The sequence below is a fragment of the Haemorhous mexicanus genome, chromosome 2, assembly GCF_027477595.1.
Source record: "Haemorhous mexicanus isolate bHaeMex1 chromosome 2, bHaeMex1.pri, whole genome shotgun sequence".
Lineage (NCBI taxonomy): Eukaryota > Metazoa > Chordata > Aves > Passeriformes > Fringillidae > Haemorhous > Haemorhous mexicanus.
This window is the reverse complement of record NC_082342.1, coordinates 18283478-18307165: the sequence shown is the minus strand read 5'-3', so window position 1 is coordinate 18307165 and position 23688 is coordinate 18283478. Positions and strand designations below refer to the sequence as shown.

At 39.1% G+C, this 23688-nt stretch overlaps 1 protein-coding gene across 3 annotated transcripts in view; it reads left to right on the top strand.

The window, feature by feature from the left end:
- Positions 1-15467: 15467 nt before the first annotated feature.
- The window catches only part of CBLB (Cbl proto-oncogene B), a 127220-nt gene continuing 118999 nt past the window's right edge, over positions 15468-23688 (top strand). For 2 of the 3 annotated variants that reach the window (XM_059837094.1, XM_059837085.1), the window contains exons 1-2: positions 15469-15625; positions 16533-16691. In XM_059837094.1, coding sequence (XP_059693077.1) covers positions 16545-16691 — 147 coding nt within the window. In that variant the 5' untranslated portion in view covers positions 15469-15625; positions 16533-16544. Of the gene's footprint in view, positions 15626-16532; positions 16692-23688 lie in introns of all 3 variants that reach the window. The other variant, XM_059837103.1, reaches the window with a different exon arrangement.

Genomic DNA, 23688 nt, shown 5'->3' with positions numbered 1-23688 from the left:
CTCCTTTAGCAAATCAGCTTGTGTAAGAATCTCCACTGCATTTAATAAACATCATGACCTTTGATTTTCTTCAGTCTAGTTCCTGTTTATGTAGCTTATGACCTGGTTACTTATCAGTTTGGAGAAAAAGAGGGTCCTTTTATTATTTGTCTAACCAAGTGCTGTCCTCAAGCACAGAGGAACAGAGTACTTTTCTGACTGGTTGCCCTTTTTTCAGAATAGATGGGTTGGAAGAAGACAGTAACAGACAGCTTAGTTTCACTTCCGCTGCCTGCTGACTTTAAGAGAGACAATGCAGAGGTTGAGAACAGCAGTAAAGGTTACAGGTGAAGTAAGAGGCAAATTATCAGGCTGCAGGAAGGAAGCTACAGGAATTCTGATTCATAGGTGTGTCTGAGTCAGTGTTTCTTGTGACAGCAGCTGGGAGAGGTGGTAAAACTGTGCATTTCCTTTTGTTTCGGATATGATTTCAGAACACAAGCAGTTATGGACATCTTGCAAGCACCGGAACTGCATTTTAAATCCTTAAAAAAGCGTATTGGATAACGGGCGGGGGTGGGGGTGGGGGGATGGGAATTGAGCCCTCTCTCCTCTAAGCCTGATAGTTATAATTTAAAATTCAGTGAAAGGAATACTTGATGTTAATAGTATTTGTGAACAACCCGTGGTTATAATTTCCAGTTGTATAAAGACCCATCCTATTGTCACTGATTTTGCATTCCAAATGACTTCCCAATTATTACTTCACACCTAACATTGCTCTTAAATACTAAATTTCATTCACAAGACTGTGTGCTTCCTTCACGGAGATAATTACCACATGCATTGCAGTGTCATTCCCTCTGAAGTGAACCATCAATACACTTGGGAACTTGTTGAACTGAGTCATTTCCACTTTTGCTATGCACTACATATAGCACAGCCTTATTTTCTGGCTGTAGCTGAAAGCAGAGTTTTAAATGTTATTGTGTGGGATCTTGTAATCTTTCCTAAAGGAAAGGATTGCAAGAACTACAACCTTCCTTTTAGAAGCTGCAAACTAACAAAAGGGTTCTCCTTGAACAATAAAAGCCAAGTGATTACAACCATTATACTCCATTTCTTACACACAAGACAGAGTTAAATTGTTCATGTTACAAAAGAAATACTCTGCGTTTCAACCCATATGATCCTTCTGAAACATTAAGGGACACTTTTTTTTTTGTTTCCACGGACCTCCACTTAGTTCAAAAGTGAACCAGAACATATAAATATTCAAAACCCTTTATGGTTTCATCTAAAACCTAACATGAGAGAAGGAAAATGTTGGGCCATTCATTACAAAGGACTTCTGCCATCAAAGTGGCATGAGTCCATCTTGAACAACAAATCCACCTTTAACTGACAGGTAGACAAGAACACTTTCAATACTTAGTGACAATCAAGCATAATAACTTTGTCCTTCCCCTTTTCCTCTGTATGTTAATATACCAAACAGTGTGAGTATTGTCATGCTTTTTCAAGGCAGGGAAATGCCTCTTAAAATCTACTGGAGGAAAAGCTTTTTTTTCAAATTAGGAATTGTTTGCTACATACTTTTTTTTTTTTTTTTTTTTTTTTTAAGGAGAGTCATATGAACACATAGGAACTACATCTGCACCAAATGAAAATATCTGCTCCTGGACCTAGGCTTGATGCCAAAACAAAGCATCATAACTTGGACTGACAATCTGAAAACAGAAGCAGAAATGCCCACTAACACTGGTATTGCATGTCCTGTAAGGAACAGCACTTCACTCTTAAAATTAATGCTACTTTCATACCAAAGAATGACAGTTAACCAAAATCTTACCCTGCTATATGTTGTGCAGTCCGACCAAAAAGAGATTTCAGAGTCTCATGAAAATCTGATTACGTACAGTAGGACATTAAACAGAGACACCATAAAAAAAAATACTGAAACTACTGGGGAAAAGAATTCTATGGACAAGGAAGTAGCAAACACTGATGAGCTGAACTTTACCCACAAGTATTAGTGATTTATTACAAAATAGCTGCGCTGGGACATTTAAACCATTTCCCCAACCCCCTCCCCTCCACTTCTAGTTGTCTGTTACTAGTTGGAAAGAGACTCTCCCTTCTACTTCCCTGCTTGGCATTTAGCACCATTCTCCACCCACACAGCCTACTCAAAATGGCACCCACACTGGAAATTTCACGCTTTTCAACTCCTGTTTTCCATCTGTATCAAATTCCACAACATTACAGCTGCAATTCCAGAAGTCAGCTAAATTTATTGTCTTCATGCCTGCTCTGCTGCTCAAGCTCATTCTCCTCTTTCTTCTTTTGCCCTCCTATTAAGCAAGCTGGGCAGTTTAAACACCAGCATAGGCAATGGAGGTTAAAAGTTAAACAGCATCCAAATTGCAACATTTGAAGGAAAAAATAAACAGAGAAAAAACAACTGAAAAAGTGAATGCTGGCTAGTCCCTGCACTCAACTTTTACTGAAGTTCAGATTTCATGAGGCAGGTGTCCCAAAGCTTTTAAGAAAGTTTACAGCTCTGGAACATATACTGCAGAATTTCCTCTAATATGAGAATGTGCTTTATCCTTTATCTAGAGGTGCCATTAAAACCAAAAAAGATAATTGAAATCAGAGATGGCAACTCAGTTTGGTATGTAAACAGCAAGAAAAAGCAACTCTCTCAGGACCATCTTCTGCTCTATTGCTGCACCAACTAGCAGACACTATGCTGCTAAATGACAAAAGCAAGCACCTCTCTGATTCCCCACCATCTGCCTGTATATATAATCTAGTTCAGGGAACAGAGAGCTCAGCACTTCTGTGCTATGACATGGGAGGCTAGACAGGAAGACAACAGACAAAGTAGAAGTAAAATCCTCCCCAGAACATTTCTTCAGAAAACCACAGCTGGAAACAGGTAGGGACCATTTAAACTCTTTTTTGTGGGGTAAATTATTTTTGTCACCTTTGAAAAAGAAGGATCAACAGAACCCCAATATGGTGCATAACTTTCTCTTCTATCTTATTTGTCCTTACAAGCTTTTCAGTTACCAATATGCAAGGTTAAAGGAAGAGAGCTCATGAATCTGTGTGGGCAGTAGGAGCTAAGATTACAAGTGAACCACTGTATTTGCTTTTCTGTGATACACACAATGTCACTCTCGCACTGTAAGCAAAGGCCTCTGGGGAGCCGAGAAGAAAAGGGCATAGAAGAAAAAAACAACAGCGGCAGAAACAAAGGGCAGACCTTATTTTTATGCCTTTTTCAATACTTCAGAGTCGATTCAGATTTTTTAAGTTCTCCTCCAAATAGTTTAATTCTTATTGCTTTGTCTATCCATTATTTTGAAAAAGTTTTCTTTGATGGGTAATTATTTCCCTCTTGTCCCTTGCATAGTCATGTAAAATAGGTTTTACTAAAATAATGAAGAAGACAAGCTAAGAATGCCAGTGAGAATTTGACAGACTCAAGATCTTAGTTAACTGTGCAGTTTACAAGAAAAGAAAAGTTTCTACTCATATAAGAAAATGAGATGGACTTTAAACAAGATATTTTCTGATCAGTGTAAAAATTAGGCATGATCATATGACTATCTGAAGTCATTGTGGAGAAGACTGGGCAAATAAAGGAATACACCACCCTCAGGATAGAAGTAAGCCTCCTAACTTTAAAAAAGTACAACTCTGTGAAGTGATGATTTCCATCCTTACATGATTTGTATATTTGTGAAAAAAGGTTTACTCACATTTTGATGAGTAAAGGTTTTGATTTCAAACATTGATTAACATCAATAGTTTGAAGTCTGTAAGAGGGTTTTTCAAAATTTCATTTTAATGATGAATATAGTCGAGTTCTCATGCCAGTGTTATGCAGAGCAAGGACACATTATCAATGCGTTTTCATAGATACATGGCTTTCATTTACTGGTTTATGACACTAATAGTCACTGTTAGTCTAGACTTGTTCCCACCTAGTTTGTTTTATTTTCCTCCCCCACACACCCTTTTGTAATAGCTATGATTGTCATGACTATTTAAAAAGACAGTTTTTTTTCTGTTACATCAGAGGTACATGGAAAAAATGAAACTGACTCATTAGTCTGGATGGGTAAACTTCATGCCGAAAAGAGAAAAAACTCAGAGAAATTTGACCAGTTTTATTTTTAGGCAGTACCCAGTGTCCACTTTAAAAACAAAATCCATTGAGAACTACAACCAAGTTGCATTTAAGCAAGCTCATCTATGGAAAAAGCTGTGAAACCAAACATATTCTCTTTAACAGGACAAAGTTCTGCCTGTATGATTAGGATGTGAGAAGTCGCTCAAGTTTGCTTTTCTGGTCTTCACACACACACACACACACACACATATACACATACACAGACTGAGAGACCCCAAACAATTTCCCGCAATGTCATACACATTTTGCAAGTTTATATTCTTACATTTGTGCTGCTAACAACTCTTGAAGAATTACCCTTTTTTTAGCAACATACTTGGACAAAGATGAAGCTTAGGCCTACATAAGTGCATTAAAAATGAGAGAATACAGCACTAAACAGAGAAAGTGATTAAGCACAACTGAAGATATAAATCCACAAAACCAAGGAAACTTGACAAGTTAAAAGACAATCTGAAGAGCCACATTTTACATTTTGGTTTAAACCAAGACAGTTCCACTGATGACACTTCACTCTAAACTTCTCAACATACTTTAAAAATAAGACCACCATTTAAAAAAAGGCATTGAGAACATGTAAAATTAAATATCTCAGACTCATGGTGTTTAAATGCTTCACGCAATACAGTGACACATTAGTGCCAATGATGTTCCTGTTGACTCTACAAGCTTGAAAAATATCATCAGCTGAGTGAAAACCAAATTACCTAATGTTACTTGTCCTTCCACAAGCCTGTAGTAACATCACCTAAAAGAACACTACTGCATTTTTCTACTGTTTTTTCTACTGCATTTTTCTACTGTTTTTTGGGCTAATCAGACATACTATTTCCAAGATTATATTAAAATCTCACTAAAATACAATAAAATTGCACAAGCAAGATCCAAACAAGGTTTCACATAACTGTGCTTGTGGATATACCACTTCATAGAAGAGCTGTAGCTGCAGCTAATTGATTAGATTCTAAGCCATTGCCAAAATTATGACTAACTCTTATCCTACTTTTTATTCATAAGCAGCTTATAGAGAGTATTTTAATATTTTAAATTTTGGCTGGCAGACCCAATTAAAAAAAAAAAACAACAAAAAAAAAACCCAACAAAAACCAAGTCTCATGGCATTTTTGTGTTCTACTCAGTGAAAGATGGAATTACAGTCAATTATTCACAAATAATATCAAAGTTTTTGAGCTCCCTTCCCAGGCACTCCTTCCAGTAGTCAGTCAAGTTTCACTATTTCAGCAAATGAGCATTCTTTCAAAGGATGCTGCAACTTCTGCAATGCCAAGCAGAGCAGAAAGTTAAAAATTAAAAATGCAGAAAGCTTGAGTGAGCATCAACTTATAGTATCTTGTAAGAGAAGCTGAACTGACTGACAGATAAGCTACGCAAGTAATTAAGAACAGATCAAGTGCTACTTGCAGAGGCAGTGAAGAACTCACGTTTCTTTCTTACAAAATAAATATCTTTGTAAAGTAACACCTTAGTAAATACAATTTAGTTTTAGCTGTGGTATCTACCAGGAAGGTTTCAGAAGCTCTGGAAAGTGTGATAAACAAATGCATTTCACTTAAACATCAAGTCTGAAGTTTTAACTCTTCCAAATCATGAACACATGAGAGGCCTTTAAATAAAATCCCAGGGTGATGTTTGCATAATGTCAGTGAAACCAAGGCATTTAACTACAGCCACAAGCCTGTATTTTTGAACAGATTTCAATCTCTACTTATTGCTTACAGCATATTTTCTCTGATTGCTTTCTGATTATTTTACCTCATCTTTGTTTCCTTTCCTCTTCCTTCAGAGGTCATTGATACAATTGCACATGAAGATAACAGCCTTCTGCTAGTTCTGCCCTTACACAGTAACACAAGAGGACCTGCAATTAACACATTTTCCATTTATATAATCACTACATTCTTTTCAGACATTTAAAAGGTTTTATTTACTGTCTAAATTACCTTATTTCTGAGTAAGTTACCTGCTGTATCTCTGCTTTTTGGCTCCACCAACTACACTGTTCACAGGCTTTGTGGCTCAGTAATCAGGTTAAATAGAGTTAAAAATTCAACTGGCATGATTTAGCCTAGTGGAAAGAAAAAAAAAGTATATATAGATGCCCAATGAGTAAAAGGAAGTAAGTCCATGAGAAAATATTTTCAGTTTTGACCAAAGGAAAAAAAAAAAGAGAGAGACGCACATTACGATTTTTTCCTTTTACGAAGTGTTCCACATATTTAAAATATTTGAACTGGCATGCACTCTGTCACATGCACCACAGTACCTACTACGTTCTGCTTTTTAAAAGTGCAGATCTGCCTGTTTCTATAAAAGTCACAACCACCTATCATTTCAGTGCCTGTAAGTTAGAATAGATATTCCATACGGGCAGGAGATATTGCACTAGTACAGGAACAGACACTCCATGGAACTGTAGACTTTATTATGTCATGAGGCTGTGCAAGATTATGAAATTGGGTTGAAAAGCCTTGCAAGTGAGGTCTCTTTGAGCTTAAGAGCGGCAGAATGTACCTTTATTCAGGGTCTGCAAAGTGAATTACTCCTGCCATTACACTGCTCTAGCTGACACAGAGCTATGAAGAAGAAAGGCAGTAAGAATTCCCAAGCATCCCTAGAAGTTGCATTGAGATTGTACAAAAAAGGGGACAAAATTACTACATTTCTGTTTGTCACCAAAAGGAAAAAGCTCCCTGAATACATTAGGGTGTCTGCTTTAAAGCACTCATCTCCTTCAGAAGATGACTTTTAAGATGAATGAAAAGAGGAGTCTTTTGGATGTGCTGAGCCAAGCTTCAACCAATCCTTCCAGCATATGGACTTTTTCCCCTGGAAGTTGTACAGTCTCTCCAGCCGTGTTAGACAGTGAAGCCAGACAGCAAAGTGGCAATTATGAAACAGTGTGGGGACAATCTTGCTAAGGCTCTGACAGAAGAAGTCCAAAGCCAATTTATATAGCAACAAAGAACTGAGATGTTAATGAATCCATATTATTCTTCTTCAATCTGACAATATTTAAGTATGCTACACATGAAAAATAAACAGCCCAAGGCGTGTACCTATGGAAAAAAGTGAAGTATTTGTTTAAAATCAACTTCAGAAAACCAGGCACAAGCAGAGGAAAGTATGCAAGGGTTTTAGAATTAGCAGGCAACTCTGCATCTCAATGTACCTTCAAAAAGAGAAACCATCACATTCAGTAAATTTTCCACTATCAAATATCCACTTTTATGAGATCAACCTGCCTTTTCAAGGATTCATGAATAGACACTTAATCAGATTACTACTTTTCTCTCAAAATTCTGGGTGCATTGCCTATAGGGAAAAGGAAAACCCATGCAAAAAACTTCCAAGACACAGGGCTTTCCTACCTCCTCCAAACTTTCTTTTCAAGTTTTGGACAAAAACGCCAAATATTAAAAACTCAGTTTCTGATATTCCTTTCTACCAGGACTGAGTAAAACATAACACATTGTCCACACTGCTGACATATAAGAATATTAACAATATTTCTTGTGAAAAATAGCATTGAGACTGTCTTTTCATGAAGAGAAAGGCACAAAAAAAGGCAAACTTGAAAACTAGGGACAATATAGGTAATATTATGGCCTTTTATTCATATCTACATAGAAAAACTGAAGAGAAATTTTCACTTAATATGGCAGACTGAGTACCAGCCACGTACAGTACCTGGTGCCAAAATTATACAACTGTTGAGTGATACAAGGCTTTAAATATAAATATTTCATTCCTTAAAAAGTGAGCACTGTGACATGGTCTGGCTAATTCACAGAAAAACAAGGTAAAACCTATGAGCATCATGGATTATCGGTGGGTATGTGAAAAATTGTATTGGAGTGTTCATCGTCAGTTCTGATGAAGTAAGAGTTTAAGAAGAACTGACCTACATAAGAAGATATTTTTTGTTATACCCTATACTCCTACACTATTTCAAGAAAAGCTGTAAAATACCAGACCCTTTTAAAAAGCCAAGAAAAATAGAAAAGAGAGAGGAAAATACTGGCAAACAGTATTGTAAGCCAGTATAGCTGGTTTTGCATTTACCAGTAAGTGAATGGTAACTGAACAAAATAAAAACACAGGGAAATAAATCTGCAGAGCGAAAAAAGCAAAACCCAGACTGAAATAAAATCACATTCCTAGTAATAAAACTACTTTTGTGCAGCTTGGTACAAGGGTCACAATGCTCTGCTGGACAATTCCTGAGTGTCTAAACAATGAGGGCATCCATGTAGAACTGGATACACTGAAAACTTGACAGGAAAATTTAAGAAATTCAACAAAATAGGTTAATTCAAGCTTCACTTCATTATTAGTTTTACTTTGACCTTTTTATATTTACTTGGACACAACATGCCTTAATCTGAAACTTAATGGAAACAAATGTTATACTCTCTCACACAAAAGAATTAATAGAATAATGCAAAAGCACATTTCAAGGTGGTGTTCACTGTTGTTCACAATATGATTTTTTAATGCCATAAAATGAATATTTTCAAAAGGAAAAAAACAGTTATTGCTCTCCCCAGAAGTCTGATTCAATGGTTTCGATTTTCCTGAGGGGAAAAATAAAAAGATTCTTGCGACAAAGTAGAAAAATAGTCACCAATTGGATTCTAAAGTGTGAGCAATTGATACAAAAATCTTATCAGCTCATTCTGAGAATAACCAAATGCTCTGAAGTATGCAGCAAATAATCAGAAGTACCAAATGCAGCTTGTGTTACAAAAAAACCCATGCAAAAGGTCAAAAATTACTCAGTTCTATTAAAACAGTGACTTGCCTTACAAAATACATTATTTACTTTTCAGTGTGGAAAAACATATTTTAAATGGAGGTAAGTAAGAAAACGGAAAAAAACCCTAACTTGTTTATTCTACTAAAGACAAAAGGTTCCTGCCATTTCTCACAAACAAAATATCAGCAGAACTTGAAGCACACAGGAAACACAACATACACCACAAATTCACAGCCAAGGAGTCAAGCAGATTATAGTACAAAAAGCTGTCTTGTTTTAGAAGGATGAACAAGAATATTGGAAGTGACAATGAAGAAGAAATTTAAGCAAATAAGTCATCATGCTTAAGCTATGATTTCCTAGCACTGCATAACTCCCCTGTTTTAGATGCTATCTTACTCAACTGAAAACATGGTTTTCTGAAGGAAAAGCCTCTATGACAGTGTCTTATCTGACTATTTCAATTAAAGCTGCTAGCAATATAGCTCAAATCTCCACTAACTGAGCTTATTTTGACTTGCAGAAGCACAGAATAGACACAGGCTTGTTTCCTGTCAAAATGCAACTCCTACTCCATAGAAAGATGGCAATGAAAAGTTCCTGGGAGTATTTTACAACCTCTTACCACAAGCTGAAAATCTTAAAAGCTTTGGCAAAAAAAAAAGAGCTATTTGAATGGAAAACCTCCTAATTATCGAGTCAAACAAGAAAACTCAGTTGTACTTTGGCAAGATATCAAAAAGGAAGTTGGAGTTAAAGATTGTTTTATCAGACCAAGACTGGGAAGAACTAAGATCATGGCACTCAGAAGGAACACTCAGAATTTATTTTTTAATTAAAAAAAAAAAAGGAAAAAAAAGAAAAATTGGATATAGGCATTGTTTTTTTATGCCATTGCACAGATGGAGCAAATTCAAGAAGTAGTACTAAAATGACAGGACTTAGTTAAAGCCTTTGCACCTGCTCTGGCAGATGGATGCAATTAATAACAGAAGAGAAACAGAAGAACACTCCCTGAGGGGTAGGTTGTTTTAAAATTAAGCTGACACACTTTTTTAATACAATATATTAAAGCGGAGATGTGTTTTGAAGTGGGCTGTCTAGTTTACAGCAAACGAACTCATTAGTGAGGTGTGTAAACAAACACAGGCCTGGCCCGACAATTAGTTTTCATACTCATTCTGCAAACAGAGAACACATTTTTAATTACTCATAGTCAGGCAAATGGATGTGCTGTATTTTGCAAGGGAAACAATATCATACTTAAGTAGATTTGCTCCTAGTGTAAAGGAAAGATTTGAAAATGTGAGCACAAGAGCCTCAGTCAAATTCTTGACCTTTAAAGACTTCACTCCTCAAGAAGCCAGTTGAAAACAATTTTATTATTTGCAGCCCAACCAAAATTAAAAAAAAGATGAAACATCTATTACATTTTTCATATGTGTGTGTGTATATTTATATGCATATAAACTCCAACAATATCTGTCTAGTTACTGCAGCCACAATGATCTAGGCACACCATGAAGTGTGGCAGTAGATTATTGAGATACTGCTGAGTAGTTTTGGCCCATGTCAGCTGCTGTTTTCCCAAACAAACCCCAGGGAGGTTCAGGGTTAGCACAGGTGATGGACCACTACTTGGATGTGGGGTGTGAGGGGGTGGAGAGGCTGGTGTAATTTCAGGAACGATGGTGGCGACCACCCCTGTGCCAGCCTACCTGGCCTCAGGGCCCAAGAACAGTGCCTGGCCCATTTTATTTACAGATACAGACAGAGCTAAATTTAGCTTGTCTTTCCACATCAAGGATAAAAAGAGGATTTAATTACTCAGCAGGGGGAACTAATACAGCAACACCGTATTATCATCAGTTGTACTGCATGGATGATGGATCCATGCACTACAACTGATGATGGATCTTTACAGTGTACAGAAACTTGGAAAGGCATTGGAAAGGCAGCCTTTTTTTTATCTTTCTTGCAGTAGTTCAACAGCAAAGTGGGTTAAACTATTACACTATTCACGTTTCATGTGTGAAAAGAACATATTTTCACTTCTAGAAAGCAGTAACAAAAGTTTTTAAAAAGCAAGCTCAAGTACTTGATGACTATGAAAAATATAAGTAGAGGAAAAATAACAGTAGCCAAATTAACTAGATTATAATCTGACAACAAACTGCCACTCTCATCACTAATTTTCTCTAAGTAATTACCCACTAAGGCAGGAAAAGTATCTATTATTATTATTATTATTATTATTTATTAGTAAGAGAATATTGAATGTCACAGGTGATTGGTTTTGCTTTCTGTCTCTCAGTTTGCTACAATATAACCCAGGTAAGTACATTGCAATCTATTTTAAAAATTATCTGTGATGCTGGCTTGCAGCTTATAAACCCTTTTTTTGCATTTTTTTTAGATCTAAATATCCTAGCATTCTTGAGGGCGGGCACGGCAAAATAACAACATGGAACCATTTTGCATTAATTCCACTTTAATATTCTTAACAACTATTACAGGTGATTATGCAGTAATTGAATATGGGAGAGAAGGGTAGCATAAGATACTGTATGTATCTAGAATGGGCTAGCCAAAATATGTTTAAGCAAATAGTCCTGGAACTTATCTGTTATTCCAATAATTATATTTTCTATTTTTTGGTTGTTTTGTTTGTTTGGGTTGTGGTATGGGGGTTTCTTGTTTGCTGGTGTTGTTTAATGTTTTTACACAACAGATAGGACACCAAAATACCAGTGTGTTCCAGTGACCCTCGAAGATTCAGCTTCCCTGCAAAGAGGGACCAGCTGCATTTTGCTGGGGCACTGCACATCCTGGGAAGAGGATGACCTTGTCAGAGCTCAGCCATTAAACCACTGCCTGACCATGCACCACAGGATACTACACCCCCATGAACAGCTGCTTTTTCATCACATCGTACATATCCACTGTAAACACCAAGAGATAAATCAGAAAATTTAAGGATGCTGGGATAGCCGCGATATTGTGTTACAATTAGCAAGAAGTCACTTCACATTCAGTTTTTTAAATGGAGGCCTTAAGCTTTACAAGCATTGCTACCATATCCCTTAACTCAGCATATTATATACTATATTAACCTTATTGATTTGCTATAAACAGAACCTACATCTGTCCTCTTCATTGTTTTTATGCTTCAGTATATTTGGGTACACAACCACTTGTACCACAGCAACAAACACACAAATGACAAAAGCTCCCAAACCACACGCATTGACTGACTGTGGAAAATCAGTAATATTTTAATAGCTGGTGAACAAAGAAAACCAAACCAAAACATCTCTCTTGCTTCTAATGCCTGTCAATTGCTCTTTGATGGAATGCAATTCATTCAAGAGCACCAACATAAAGTTTCATTCATAAGGCAGTCTAATAACTCCAGAAGAATGAGTGTCACCAAGAAACTAAAAAAACAACCAAAAAACCTCCACAAAAACCAAAACCCAACAAAACCCAAAACATTTAACTGATAGGAAAATACTACAATGGACAAATGTAAATGTTAGCTTAATCTTTTATATCTGCTTTCTCCCTACCAAGCAGTTGGGTTTTTCAAGAAGTCACATGATTTTGCTTTTCAGTAAAATGCTTAGACCTAAAATCCCTACTTTACAAAGTAGGACTTAAGAATTCAAGGCTTCTTTTACACTGTCTTGATTCCTTCATCATATCCTGACTCCCAACCACCTTTACTCCACAATTTTCACAACAAAATTTTACCAAATCCTGGATGACTTTCTAATGTCATCATCATTACATGACTCATTAGTACCTTGACTAGGCTGAGGATCAGTCTCATGTAATGTACAAATCTCAAAATCTGACACCTCAGACTTACTGTGCTTAATTCGGTAGTGTTTTCATAGAGTGATTAAATCACAGATCCAAACTGTAATATTTTTCAGTATAATAACAAGTAGAATCAACATTCAGGTGGAGAGCTTTTAAGTAGAAGAGATCTGTGGAGCCATTTTAACCATATATACAAAATTTTTGGACCTTAGACACCAAACGTACACATGTACCTTACATGTAGCCCAAACAGAAAGATGCTCTTTCCTGGAGATTTAAAGTACCCGACCAAGGTTTCTGCATTGAAACACCCTGTGGTCTGTCAGTGGATCTATACATAGCAGGTTAGCTTCCTAGTTTAGCCTATCAGAGAGGACATTAACACAGTCCTGCTGATCTGTATTAAAATATTCCAGGTGGCCAGTGCCTTCAGCCACCACCCTTAATCCTTATAGACCCCAAAGACACAGCTGGCAAGCTCAGTCTTTTTGTGCTAACTGCTAACAAGACATGCCCTGAACTTCAAACACAGCAGCTGTTTGCTTCGCTACTTTCAGCCTCACTTCTCAGCTGTCTTCTGTCAAACAGCCTTGTCACTCCGTGTGCTTGAAGCCACACCAGCAGTGCTGTGTCTTCTTGTCCTTCACAGCACAGCCCGCAGAATCCTGACCCATCTTTAACAGCCCTGAAGCTGCAGCCATAGGTATCCCTTCCACCTGCTCTCCCAGCTGGCTTGCTTCCAATGTACTCACATGACCCTCTGAGGACTGCAACTCCCAGAACATCTGTACTTACTGTACATCACAGGCACAGAGAGAACACTGCTTGAAAGCCGCTCACTTTCCCCATGGAGGTGGCTACTCCCTTAACAACGCAGCAGGGTTGCAGAGGGATGCAGGGAACCGAGCTGCTCACTCCTGCTGGCCCTGCACTCGGATGAACTACATGCAAGACACCATGACAGCCCCAGACGGCTACCAAGAGCTTACAGATCACAGCTCTTGGCAGAGTGTGGGATATGAAGGGAATGACATAACAACAATGAAAACAAAGCAATCGAGAACAGGAACCAGAGACTTTACAAGTTCTGAAAAAGCGTCAGCTCCTCTGCTTTTTTCAAAACCAAATGAGAGATAGCAACAGAGTAAGCAGTCACTGTCATCTTAATCTTACCAAAGCCGAGCTCCAAAGAAAAAAAGGATAGGGACATCAGCCAGAGAGGTTTTAAAGCAACACAGGGAAGAGGGTAATTTACGGAGACTAAAATAAAATGAGAAGCTTCCAACCCACTTAAGGCAAGTAACTGCCAATTCATATTTAAAAGCTATAGAGGAACAACCTTTGAGGAAGACATTATTGATAGGATTTTATTGTTTTATCTGTTCAAAAGAATAACATGACACATTTTAAATCAACGGGAAGATAACCGCACTAAAAATACCTATAAATTAAAATATTAATAAAAGCAACACTGAAATATTCTACTAGTTTTTCTACTGTTTTTCCTGACTCCTGTTTTAATAAAAAAGTCAAATCCAAGAAAAAGTAGGGAAAGAACCAAGAAAAAGAGCAAACCATTAAAAAAGAAAATCTTTGGAAAGAAAACTACTACAATTTGCAAATATTTTGAAAACCAAAACTTAAAAATACTCCTCTAATACAATTGCCTTTAGAAAAGAAAAATTTTGATACTAAGTGTTGCATTTTTGTTTCCTTTTACTACAGCTCATTAGGAGATTAACCCTTGCAAAGTACAGTAACTCCCTGGACAATCTTCAAAGGGATCTGAAGTCAAGTGTCTTGCACCCTGTGCAGGTAAGCCTCACTTTTTCAGCATTCAATCTGTTGAGTTTTATTTAACATATCCCCATGGGAAAGGCTCGTATCAAAATAATGGCATCTAAAACGGCGTTTTAAACTAGAAAGTGCTTACATTTTTCCTCACCACCTCTCGGAACTCTCCAGCCCATTCTCAGCATGGAAATATGGAAATCTCAGCACTTGCTTAACAGCAAAGCTCCCTCACACTCAAAAAAAAAAAAAAAAAAGCAACAAAGCAAGAAAAGAAACCAGACAGAGGGAAAAAAAGTTCTTGTTCTCTGTGGCCACAAAAAACCCCCAGCGAACTCCCAAAAGCGCGAAGGGGAAGCGCAAAGGCAGCGCGCTGAAAAAGGCGGCAGGAGCTACCAGCAGTTAGTTAACATACTCTGTACGCTCAGCACGCAGGTATCCCACGGCCTCACCAGGGGAGGGAGGGACACGCTGCCACAGCGCCTGGAGACCCCACAGCCAGGGACAATGTCTGCGTCCCCGCGAAGGCAACCCCACCCGGCCGCCACCACCCCCAGAGGCCTCAGGCTGCCCCTCAGCCGGCGGGACCAGGCAGGACCGATGGGACCAGAGGCTCGCCTCCCTCTCTCAGCCCGGCCCCAGCCAGCCCTGACACCACTCCGGCCCCTGCCGGCCGCTGCTTCCCGCCCCCTCCCCATCCCGAGCCCCCTCCCGGCCGCTGCCCCGCCCCGTGTCTGCACCCACGCCCATTTGCTAGATGCTGCGTCAATCAAGAAAATCTGCCCTTGCGATTGGCTTTTGTGCAGCAGGGTTCCCGCCCCCGGGCAGAGGGCCGCGCTGGTGGCGCGGCGCGCAGGCGCGCACGCAGTGTTGTCCCGGGGGTGGGCATGTTCCGAGGAGAGGAGCGGCCGCCAGCGCGCCGCGGGGAGGGGGCGGGCGCGGCTGAAGGAGCGGGGCCGCCGCCGCCGGGGAGCCAGCCTCACTTCCCAGGAGTGCGGGGAGACCACGGCCTGCCGGGGGCTGCGAGCGGTGCCGCAGACAGACCTGTGCGTGTGCATCTTTCTCTCTCTCTTTCTGTCTCTCTGTCTCTTTTGCATGTGCCTGTAGGACTCTCCACACACGCGCGCACATTCCCACCCACCCGCCGGGCGGGCTGGGGTACGGGAGGGCGATGCGGGCGGCAGGGCAGTAGTTCTCCACGCTTCTCCCTGAGGCAGCGCTCGCTCGCCCGCCGCCAGCAGCAGCCGCACGGGGCAGAGTCCTACGGGGCGGCCGGCGCCGAGCGGAGCGGGACGGGCGCGGGCGGCGGGGCGGGATACGATCCGCCTGCCTCCCGCGGCACTGAAGCCGCCGCAGCCGGAGGGAGGAGAGCCTCGTCCGGAGAGACGCTTCTCCTGCGCTCCGCTCCGCCGCCGGGGCCGAGGAGCCTCCCTGCCGCCGCCTGCTCCCTGATCTCCCGGCGGCCGCTCTCGCCCTTGGCACCCGGCTGTGCGGTGCCGGTCGTGCGTGTGCCCGGAGCCGGGTCCGTGTGCGTGCCGCTGCCCCCGCCTGCCCTGCGGGTGCCTGCCTGCTGCTGCCTTCCTCTGCTCCCTCCTCCCGCTCCTGCCCCCGCTCCGCCGCGGCCTCTTTTGTTGTGCGGTGCCGGGCATGTGCCCGCGGCCGGCGGGCGCAGGGACGGGCAGGGGCGCGGCGCGAAGCCGGGCGCGGGTGTGTTTTCCCCCTCCCGACTGTCGGTGTTGACAATAAATCCGGGATCGCTTCTGCCAGTGTAAATCCGGGCCAGGTGGGTTTACGCTGTTTGTCATGAAAAGTTAAGCGCCTTTCTAAACATGCCCTGATCTTGCCCTTTCCTGCCCGTGAAGAAGGAAGTGTTGCCTCGCAGGCTGTGGCGGGTTCTATGACAAGATGTCTTTGGAGCACCTTGTGAGTCTGTGTTTCTCTCGTTGCGGCCAGCTTGGCTCCCAGATGGCCAATTCCCTCAACGGCCGGAACCCGCGTAAGGGACGGATCCTGGGCTTCATCGATGCTATTCAGGATGCTGTGGGCCCTCCCAAGCAGGCAGCTGCTGACCGCAGGACTGTGGAGAAGACCTGGAAACTTATGGACAAAGTGGTGGGTGTCTCTGTGCGTCTGTGTGTACACACAGTGAAGAATGGGGCTATTTAAATAGGTACACAGGGACAAACAGCTTCTTCCTGTAGCTCTGAGTGCTGTGCTGCATGTGCCTCAGAAAGTAAGGGGACTTATGCTTTAGGTTATTTAAGCATCATTTGTCTTTTTTTTTTTTTTTCCTTTCCAGTGGCCTCTGGCTATGTTTTTTTAAGTCTTGGTTTGTGGAAGGAAAACAAATGTGTGTGTTTGCCTTAGGCTATTGTTGTTTTCAGATCCTTTAAAATGACTCAAAGTTGAAGAGCTGTCCTAACCAAAAGCTGCTTAACTTAGACTTGTAATCATATATTCTGTGTGTTTCATGTTGTGTCACACTGTTAGTCTGCAAACAAGACCGCTGAAGTATTAAACTTCAGTTAAGCTAATTGTCCTGTGAGATATGTTGGTGATGGCAACATAGATGTGTTTGTGCTTTTAGGAATGTGCGTGGGGACTGGGGGATGTCACTCTTGTCAGTTTAGTAAACAGATTAGTATGGCATGCCTATCTTTTTTTGGTATGTGTTCTGCATTTTAATGACTTATAAGTACGTCTACTATTAATTTTGAAACTAGAAATACACTGTACTGAAACTCATTTTTCAGGAAGTGGGGGGATAGACTGTAGCTTTTTAGCTCTAATGGTTCCCCTCACCAGCCTGATACATGTTGTTTAGTATTCTTTGAAATGACAGCTTGTATCATAATAGCTTATCTAGGAGAGTGCCTTACCAGTGCTAGGAAGAGTTTGATTGTAACATGAGGCTGTTCCAGAGATGCAGGCACTCTGCTCTGCACACTGGGTGATGCTTAAAAGCTTTCTCTTGGAACTGCTGAGCAGTGAGGATTGCTACCTGTTGGCCTTGGGTCTGTGTTATGATACAGTTGCCACTCTTTAATCACTCTGTGATTCTCTGTGATTTAGTGCAACTCTTTGCTTTCCCTGTGGCTCTTGTGAAATAAGATGTTCAACATTTCTTAATTAGTTATACTGGCTGGGTGGAGACTAATGTAGTATGGCTTTACAAGTGTTTAAGTATTTTTTAAAGTCTTTGTAGGCTCTTTTTTGATGCTCCAAGAATAGTATCTGTGTTTCCACTGTGTTTGCTGGCAGCAATTATAAACTGAAACCTCACGTTTAATAAGAATTATTATCACAAAGACTGTTGAAATTTTCCTGTCGTTGGTCAGGATGCTGTTAACAGTGAGTTCTCTTGTGTTAAGGACTGCAAGTATAAATACTCGAAAGTAGGTACTCTTCTTCAGTAGGAGGAAGTTTTCAGCTTGGGAACTAGGAATCTGGTTTGTTGTTGAAGCCACGTGGGGAATGCAGAGCTCTGATTTCTCTGTGTCAGGCCATTTACAGATCTATATAGTAAGGTTATACCCTAATTTGTTTGTAAAATCACTGTTACCAGGAAGTCTTTATCCCACTGCTTGGACTTCTGGATTGCTTTCACTCATCCACTACAGGATAACTGTATTTGTCACAGCCCATCAGAATAGCCAGGAAGGCCTGTTTGGTAGAAGTCACTGGAAAGGCCTGGTGCTGTGCTTCCTTTTTCATTTTACTGTATAAGTGTCCTCAATTTGGATCTTTAATGTATCCTCTTTAAGCTGCTCTCAGTTAATCAAATTTTATTTCCAAATTGTATTAAAGTATACCAGACAGGATGATGTCATAGTGTGAGAATGCTCAAGCTTGTTGGTTGAGATTTTAGCATTTGGTACTTGTAGTGAAAGGATGTGTTTGAGCAAATTTAATATGCTGGCAAACAGATTTAAATCTCATAGCCTTGTGTGGCAGCAGGCACAGGAAGGTCATTTTTTCCTCCATCTAGATCAAACCCAGGGATTAAAGTCAGAAATAGAAACTTGCTCGGTCAACTGTTGTTTTAAATCCAATTTCTGGAGTGTGTCCTATGACTGATTTCTGTGGTGGGTGACTGATCAAATTAATACCTAGCAAAGGCAGAAGTTCTGCCAAGTCAGTAGGGTGCTACCCATAGTAAGGTTGTGGCTTGGAGGCCTATTTTACTTGTTGTAATAACAGTTATTATGTTTGCTTATTCTTTAACTATAGTAGCTGTGATAGTCATCTTATTGCTGTAGTAAGGTAGCTGAAGTTTTCCCCCAATCTAATGATGTTAAGAAAATGAATAATGGAAACAAAGCAAAGCTTTTATCTTGACCAGACTCTGAAAAATGAGCAGCCTTAAAAACTAGTGGCAGAGCTCAATTTCTGGTTTGCATCTTTTTCTTTTTTAAAATTGCTGTATTCTACCTTTCCTTCATTTCTTCCTGTAATTTTGTCCTCTGGCAGATGAGGTTTTCTGTATTAATTACTTGTTTGCAACAATAAGGGATTAACCAAACATTCCTACCTTGTAAGAACTGTACTATGAGAGTAGTTTTCTGGTGTATGCAAAAATTCTGGCTACCTAGACACCATGCAAACTTCTTTGTGTGGAATTGGTTAGAATTGTCCTGCTTTCAAATTGTTCAGATTTCGTGATAATGTCAATTTTCCATGGGCTGATACTTTAGGTTGTAATAGGCAGAATATTGCAGTTCTGTTTAGGTGTTTTCTCTTTAAACTTTTATTTTCAGTGTGAAAATAATAATGGATTTTGAAAAAGAGTTCTTTAGCAGGACAGAATGTTGCTTATGGTAACTTTTACAAACAAGGGTCTAAGCAGGAGCATTATTCAAACATTCTTGCAGGGAATAAAAAAAAAAATCTGCAGGTAGATAATCAGTGAATGTAAATTGCTATCTGTCCATATATCTTTCCTTTTTATACTTCATACACTGGGATCTATACTTTTTGTGGTTCATTTGTATGTCTTATGTAAATTTACAATATTACCTGCATTATTAAAGGGAAAGCAATATTAATCATCAATGTCAAGTTTCTCTACTGCTTTTCTCATGGGTAAGCAGTAGCTTTATCATTAAGAACCAAGAATACTTCAGTTTTTGTGCAATGCTAAAGATAATGTTTCTTTAATGGTTTAGAAGACTTTGCTTTTCAATGCTTGCAATGTATAAGAAAGTTGACCATATATCTCTGGACTTGCAGAAAGCAAATTACTGTTTTTAAAACACCATTTATGTTTTGGAAAGTTTGCATCCTGTAAATAAATGAAAAATGAATATTGTTAACAAACAACTCAGGTCTTCCTTTAAACTGTGTATCAATTACATGAGTTTTTGTTTTTCTGAGTTTGTAAACCTGATGGCTTTTAAAACCTGGACCCTAGCCATGTGTTACTATTAGAGAATAATGGCATGTTGAGATCAACTTTGGGAGAGAATTACTACTATGTAAACATTGGAATAGTTAGGTCTGTTTACTACTTGGACGATTTAAGAGTTGCCAGTACTATTTTTTCACACTTCATTCCTGTGGGATTCAAGCTGGTAAAATCATAATACATTTTGAACAGGATTTTTAAAAACAGGATTTTTAAAAACAGGATTTTTTTTTTTTTATTTCATCAACTTTAATCACTTTTTATTCCTCCTATGCATTGGGCCTGAAAATAATTAAATTTTCTACCATGAAGATTAACGATATTGACTAAACTATTTGGGTGCACTGTCAGAGCCCACCAGTTGCTTGACTCTGTATAAATGCAGATGGCATTGATTTGCTATTTTCTAATTATTTAAGAGCAAACTAGAGTGCTTCTCCAAAACTTATACAATTGACTTAGTGAGTAAAAGCTGTGCTACCTCTGCAGCTTAGTATTGTGGTTTTCTTTAAATTAACATCTGTCAGCATCTGAGTATACAGAGCATGGTAGTTGAAACTGAGTGCATTGGTTATCCTTTGCAAAATTTCATGTAATTGATTCTGTGGTCAAAGTTGGTAGGAAATCTTATGTCCTGTGTATGCTGCTTATGGAAAAGGACTACAAAATTAAACAGAAACAGAAGCTTCTCTCCTTCTAATTGGAAGGAAGTAAAATTACCCTTCAAAGTCAACTGTCCTTGTGTGTCTGTGGCATCAGCATTCTTATTGTTTATTCTTCCACTATGAAAATATATGGCTCAGTTGCAGTGTGGTAGCTGTTAAACAAGCACTTACTGTATTCTCAGGAAAAATGATTGGTGTTTGGGTCACTTCTTTTTTTCCTATGGAAAATGAAATGCATTGCAGTTAAGGTAACTTCAGGCAGGAAGAAATCTGTGTCAAAGAAGTATAATGTTCATACTTGGACCATTTTCCTTATTAGCCCCTCCTGATTAAGTTTTTCAGAATTCATTCTGTTGCATTGGATGTTATGGATTGCTGAAGAATTGTTATGGTATCTTAACTGCAGAGCTACCTTTATGCTATATGTAGTGTGTCAAGGTGTTTTCTAATTCTTTGACTGTTTTGTGCAGAAACAGTCAAAGACTGGCAGAAGACACTTGTTCAGTTGGGGAATTTGGAACTGTAGTTTTGGACATGTGTGAGCACTGATGCTCCAATTGTTCTGACCCATTCACTGCAGCTGAAAACAGTGTTTAGCGGATGTCCCAGTCATTAGATTCTTACTCTGTTTTAGCTGACTTATTTTCCTTGTATTGTCTTTGACTAGCCTTAGGTGTTTAAACAGATTGTGTTAAGGCTGCTATCCTTTACTTGAACAAGGGTCCTTTTGTCAAATGAGTCAAGGGCTTTCAACTTTGCTTTAAAAAGTGAATAGAAGATTGTACACAGACAATTAATTTCTTGCTAAAAACTATCAGCCTCCATTATTCTCATCTCCGATGAGGCTATGAAAAAATGCCTTATAAGACAAATATCTTCAAAAGTTATGAGTAGTTGCATTTATTTTGGTTAGGGGTGAGCGAGAAGGGGAGAGGGGGTTAATGTTTTTCTGCAAAGGAACTAGAGTTAAATTGTCTGGAAGTTCCAGAGTTAACTGCTTCAAAATCAGTTTCTGGTAGATTAAGGTAATGCCTCAGTTTTCACAGAGTTGCAGTCTCATTGTTTCTGTTATTCTGGATTAAGTACTTGGATTTTCCCTGAGTGTGAGCTACTGAAAGGAGCTTAATTTTGTCTCAGTTTGCCTCAATGAAAGAGATAATTTTTGCTTACTTGCTTACTGCCTTTCATTTTTTACCACTGAGTGCTTGCTAAATATATACATGCTTACTTCCAGTCATAACAATACAAAAATCACACAGCGATATGATTCATGTCCGCTCTTAATGTGTTGGTGAGAGTTGCCTTGTAAAGTGCAACGTAGATTTCTTTATTTTAGGGGTATTGTTTTTTTTTTTTTTTTTTTTTTTAGTTTTTTTTTGTGTGTGTTTGTTTGTTTTGAGAGCTGTTTTCTTTTGAAGAAAGCTCTTGTCAAATCTTTTGCGTCAGCAGGTGTCTTTTCTTATTGCTTACTTTTAATTGTGAACTGCTGTGGTATGTGTCAGGACATCCTGACTGGAAACCATATGGTTTACCAACCATCTCCTTACAGACTTACTTCCTTTGAAGCCTTGTGTACTCTGTAAAGTGAAGGAAACTTTATACTACTTCAGTGGGTCTCTGATTTGAACATAATATTAGTATTTTTTTCAATTATAATACATAAAGCTAATGAGGGTGTTGAAGAATTTTTGTGTGGCTTTCTTAAAAGCTTGTTCTAAAATTGCAGGTTCTGGTAATGTGTTGTATTTATCTCTCCAAATTCAGCAGAAAGTGTAGCCTTGTAAACTGTCTTGTATATAACGATCTGAGACTGAAGAAAACTTTCAAGAACTTCTGGAAGAGAAAATAGTCCTTCCTTATAACTGAATATTCTTTTTGTATAGCTGAATGGACTGACTGTTGAAAATACAGAAACCAGCATAAGCAATTTGGTTTTTCTGGTTTTAATATTTTAATGGTATTTCTGATATGTATGAAATAATTTATATTCTGCTTGTTGGCACATCTGATCAAAAAGGCTTCAGAAAGATAATTAATTCTTTGTTCATAAGATTTAAGTTAGGGTAAATAAGTAATTCAGAATGATTGCAGCCTTTTCTGCTTGTGGTCTGCTCTCATTGCTTTTTTCTCTGAATAAACATTTTGATATTTCAGATGTTTTTTTCCCTTGTACTTGTTACTTCAGAGAGTTGTAAGGCTTGATGAGTGACAGATTTGTGTCACCTGTAGTGGTCTTGTGACAAATGTCAGTCTAGTTTCAAGTTTTCACTAAACCAGAAATCACAGTGAACTCAAAGTTCGGAGGAAAAAAAATCTGGTTTTCATAAAGATTTTCACTTCTGTATTTGGGATTCCAGTTCTTCTTACTCTTCTACTAAAAAAAATTCATGTATGTCTCTGCATGGATGATTTTCAAGTCTAGCTACACATGTAAGATTCTTTGCCCGTGTTTCTAACATCTCCTTAGAGAATTCTACCTGTCAGCCTAACTTCAGTGCTTTTCTGATCTTGCAAGAATGCTATCATAGCCAACCTTTATTCTTTGAAAATCCTGCTTTAGACATCTCCTAGCCCACAACTGGGGCCCTGTTGTCCCATTTTTAAATCCTGATGACCTTATCTATATCACATAAAATATAAACAAGTTATTTTCAGTTTCAAAGCTCTTGCAGTTGTGGATTGCAGTTTCAGACTTCATCACTGGTCAAGAGATCATCAAATATGCTTTACTTTTCTTTGTTTCCTTCCAGCACATTCTCAACTTTAAGGAATTCCTTTATAAGCCATTAAATTATTTGAGAGCTTGCTGTGGAACTTTGCAGTTTATGTCTAGAAATACTAAACTGCTGGTGTTCAGTCTCTGAACGATTCTTCAGCATTTTGAACAGCTCATGTATTCATATTTGCCTGCTGCCTTTTTTTTTTCTTACTGAGATGTAAATTTCTCTGGGATAAGGACTGTTCTACAACACATCAGAAGGCTTCCTGATATTACTTGGTCTAAAAATTGAAAGAATAATGGAAATTACTAAAATAGCAA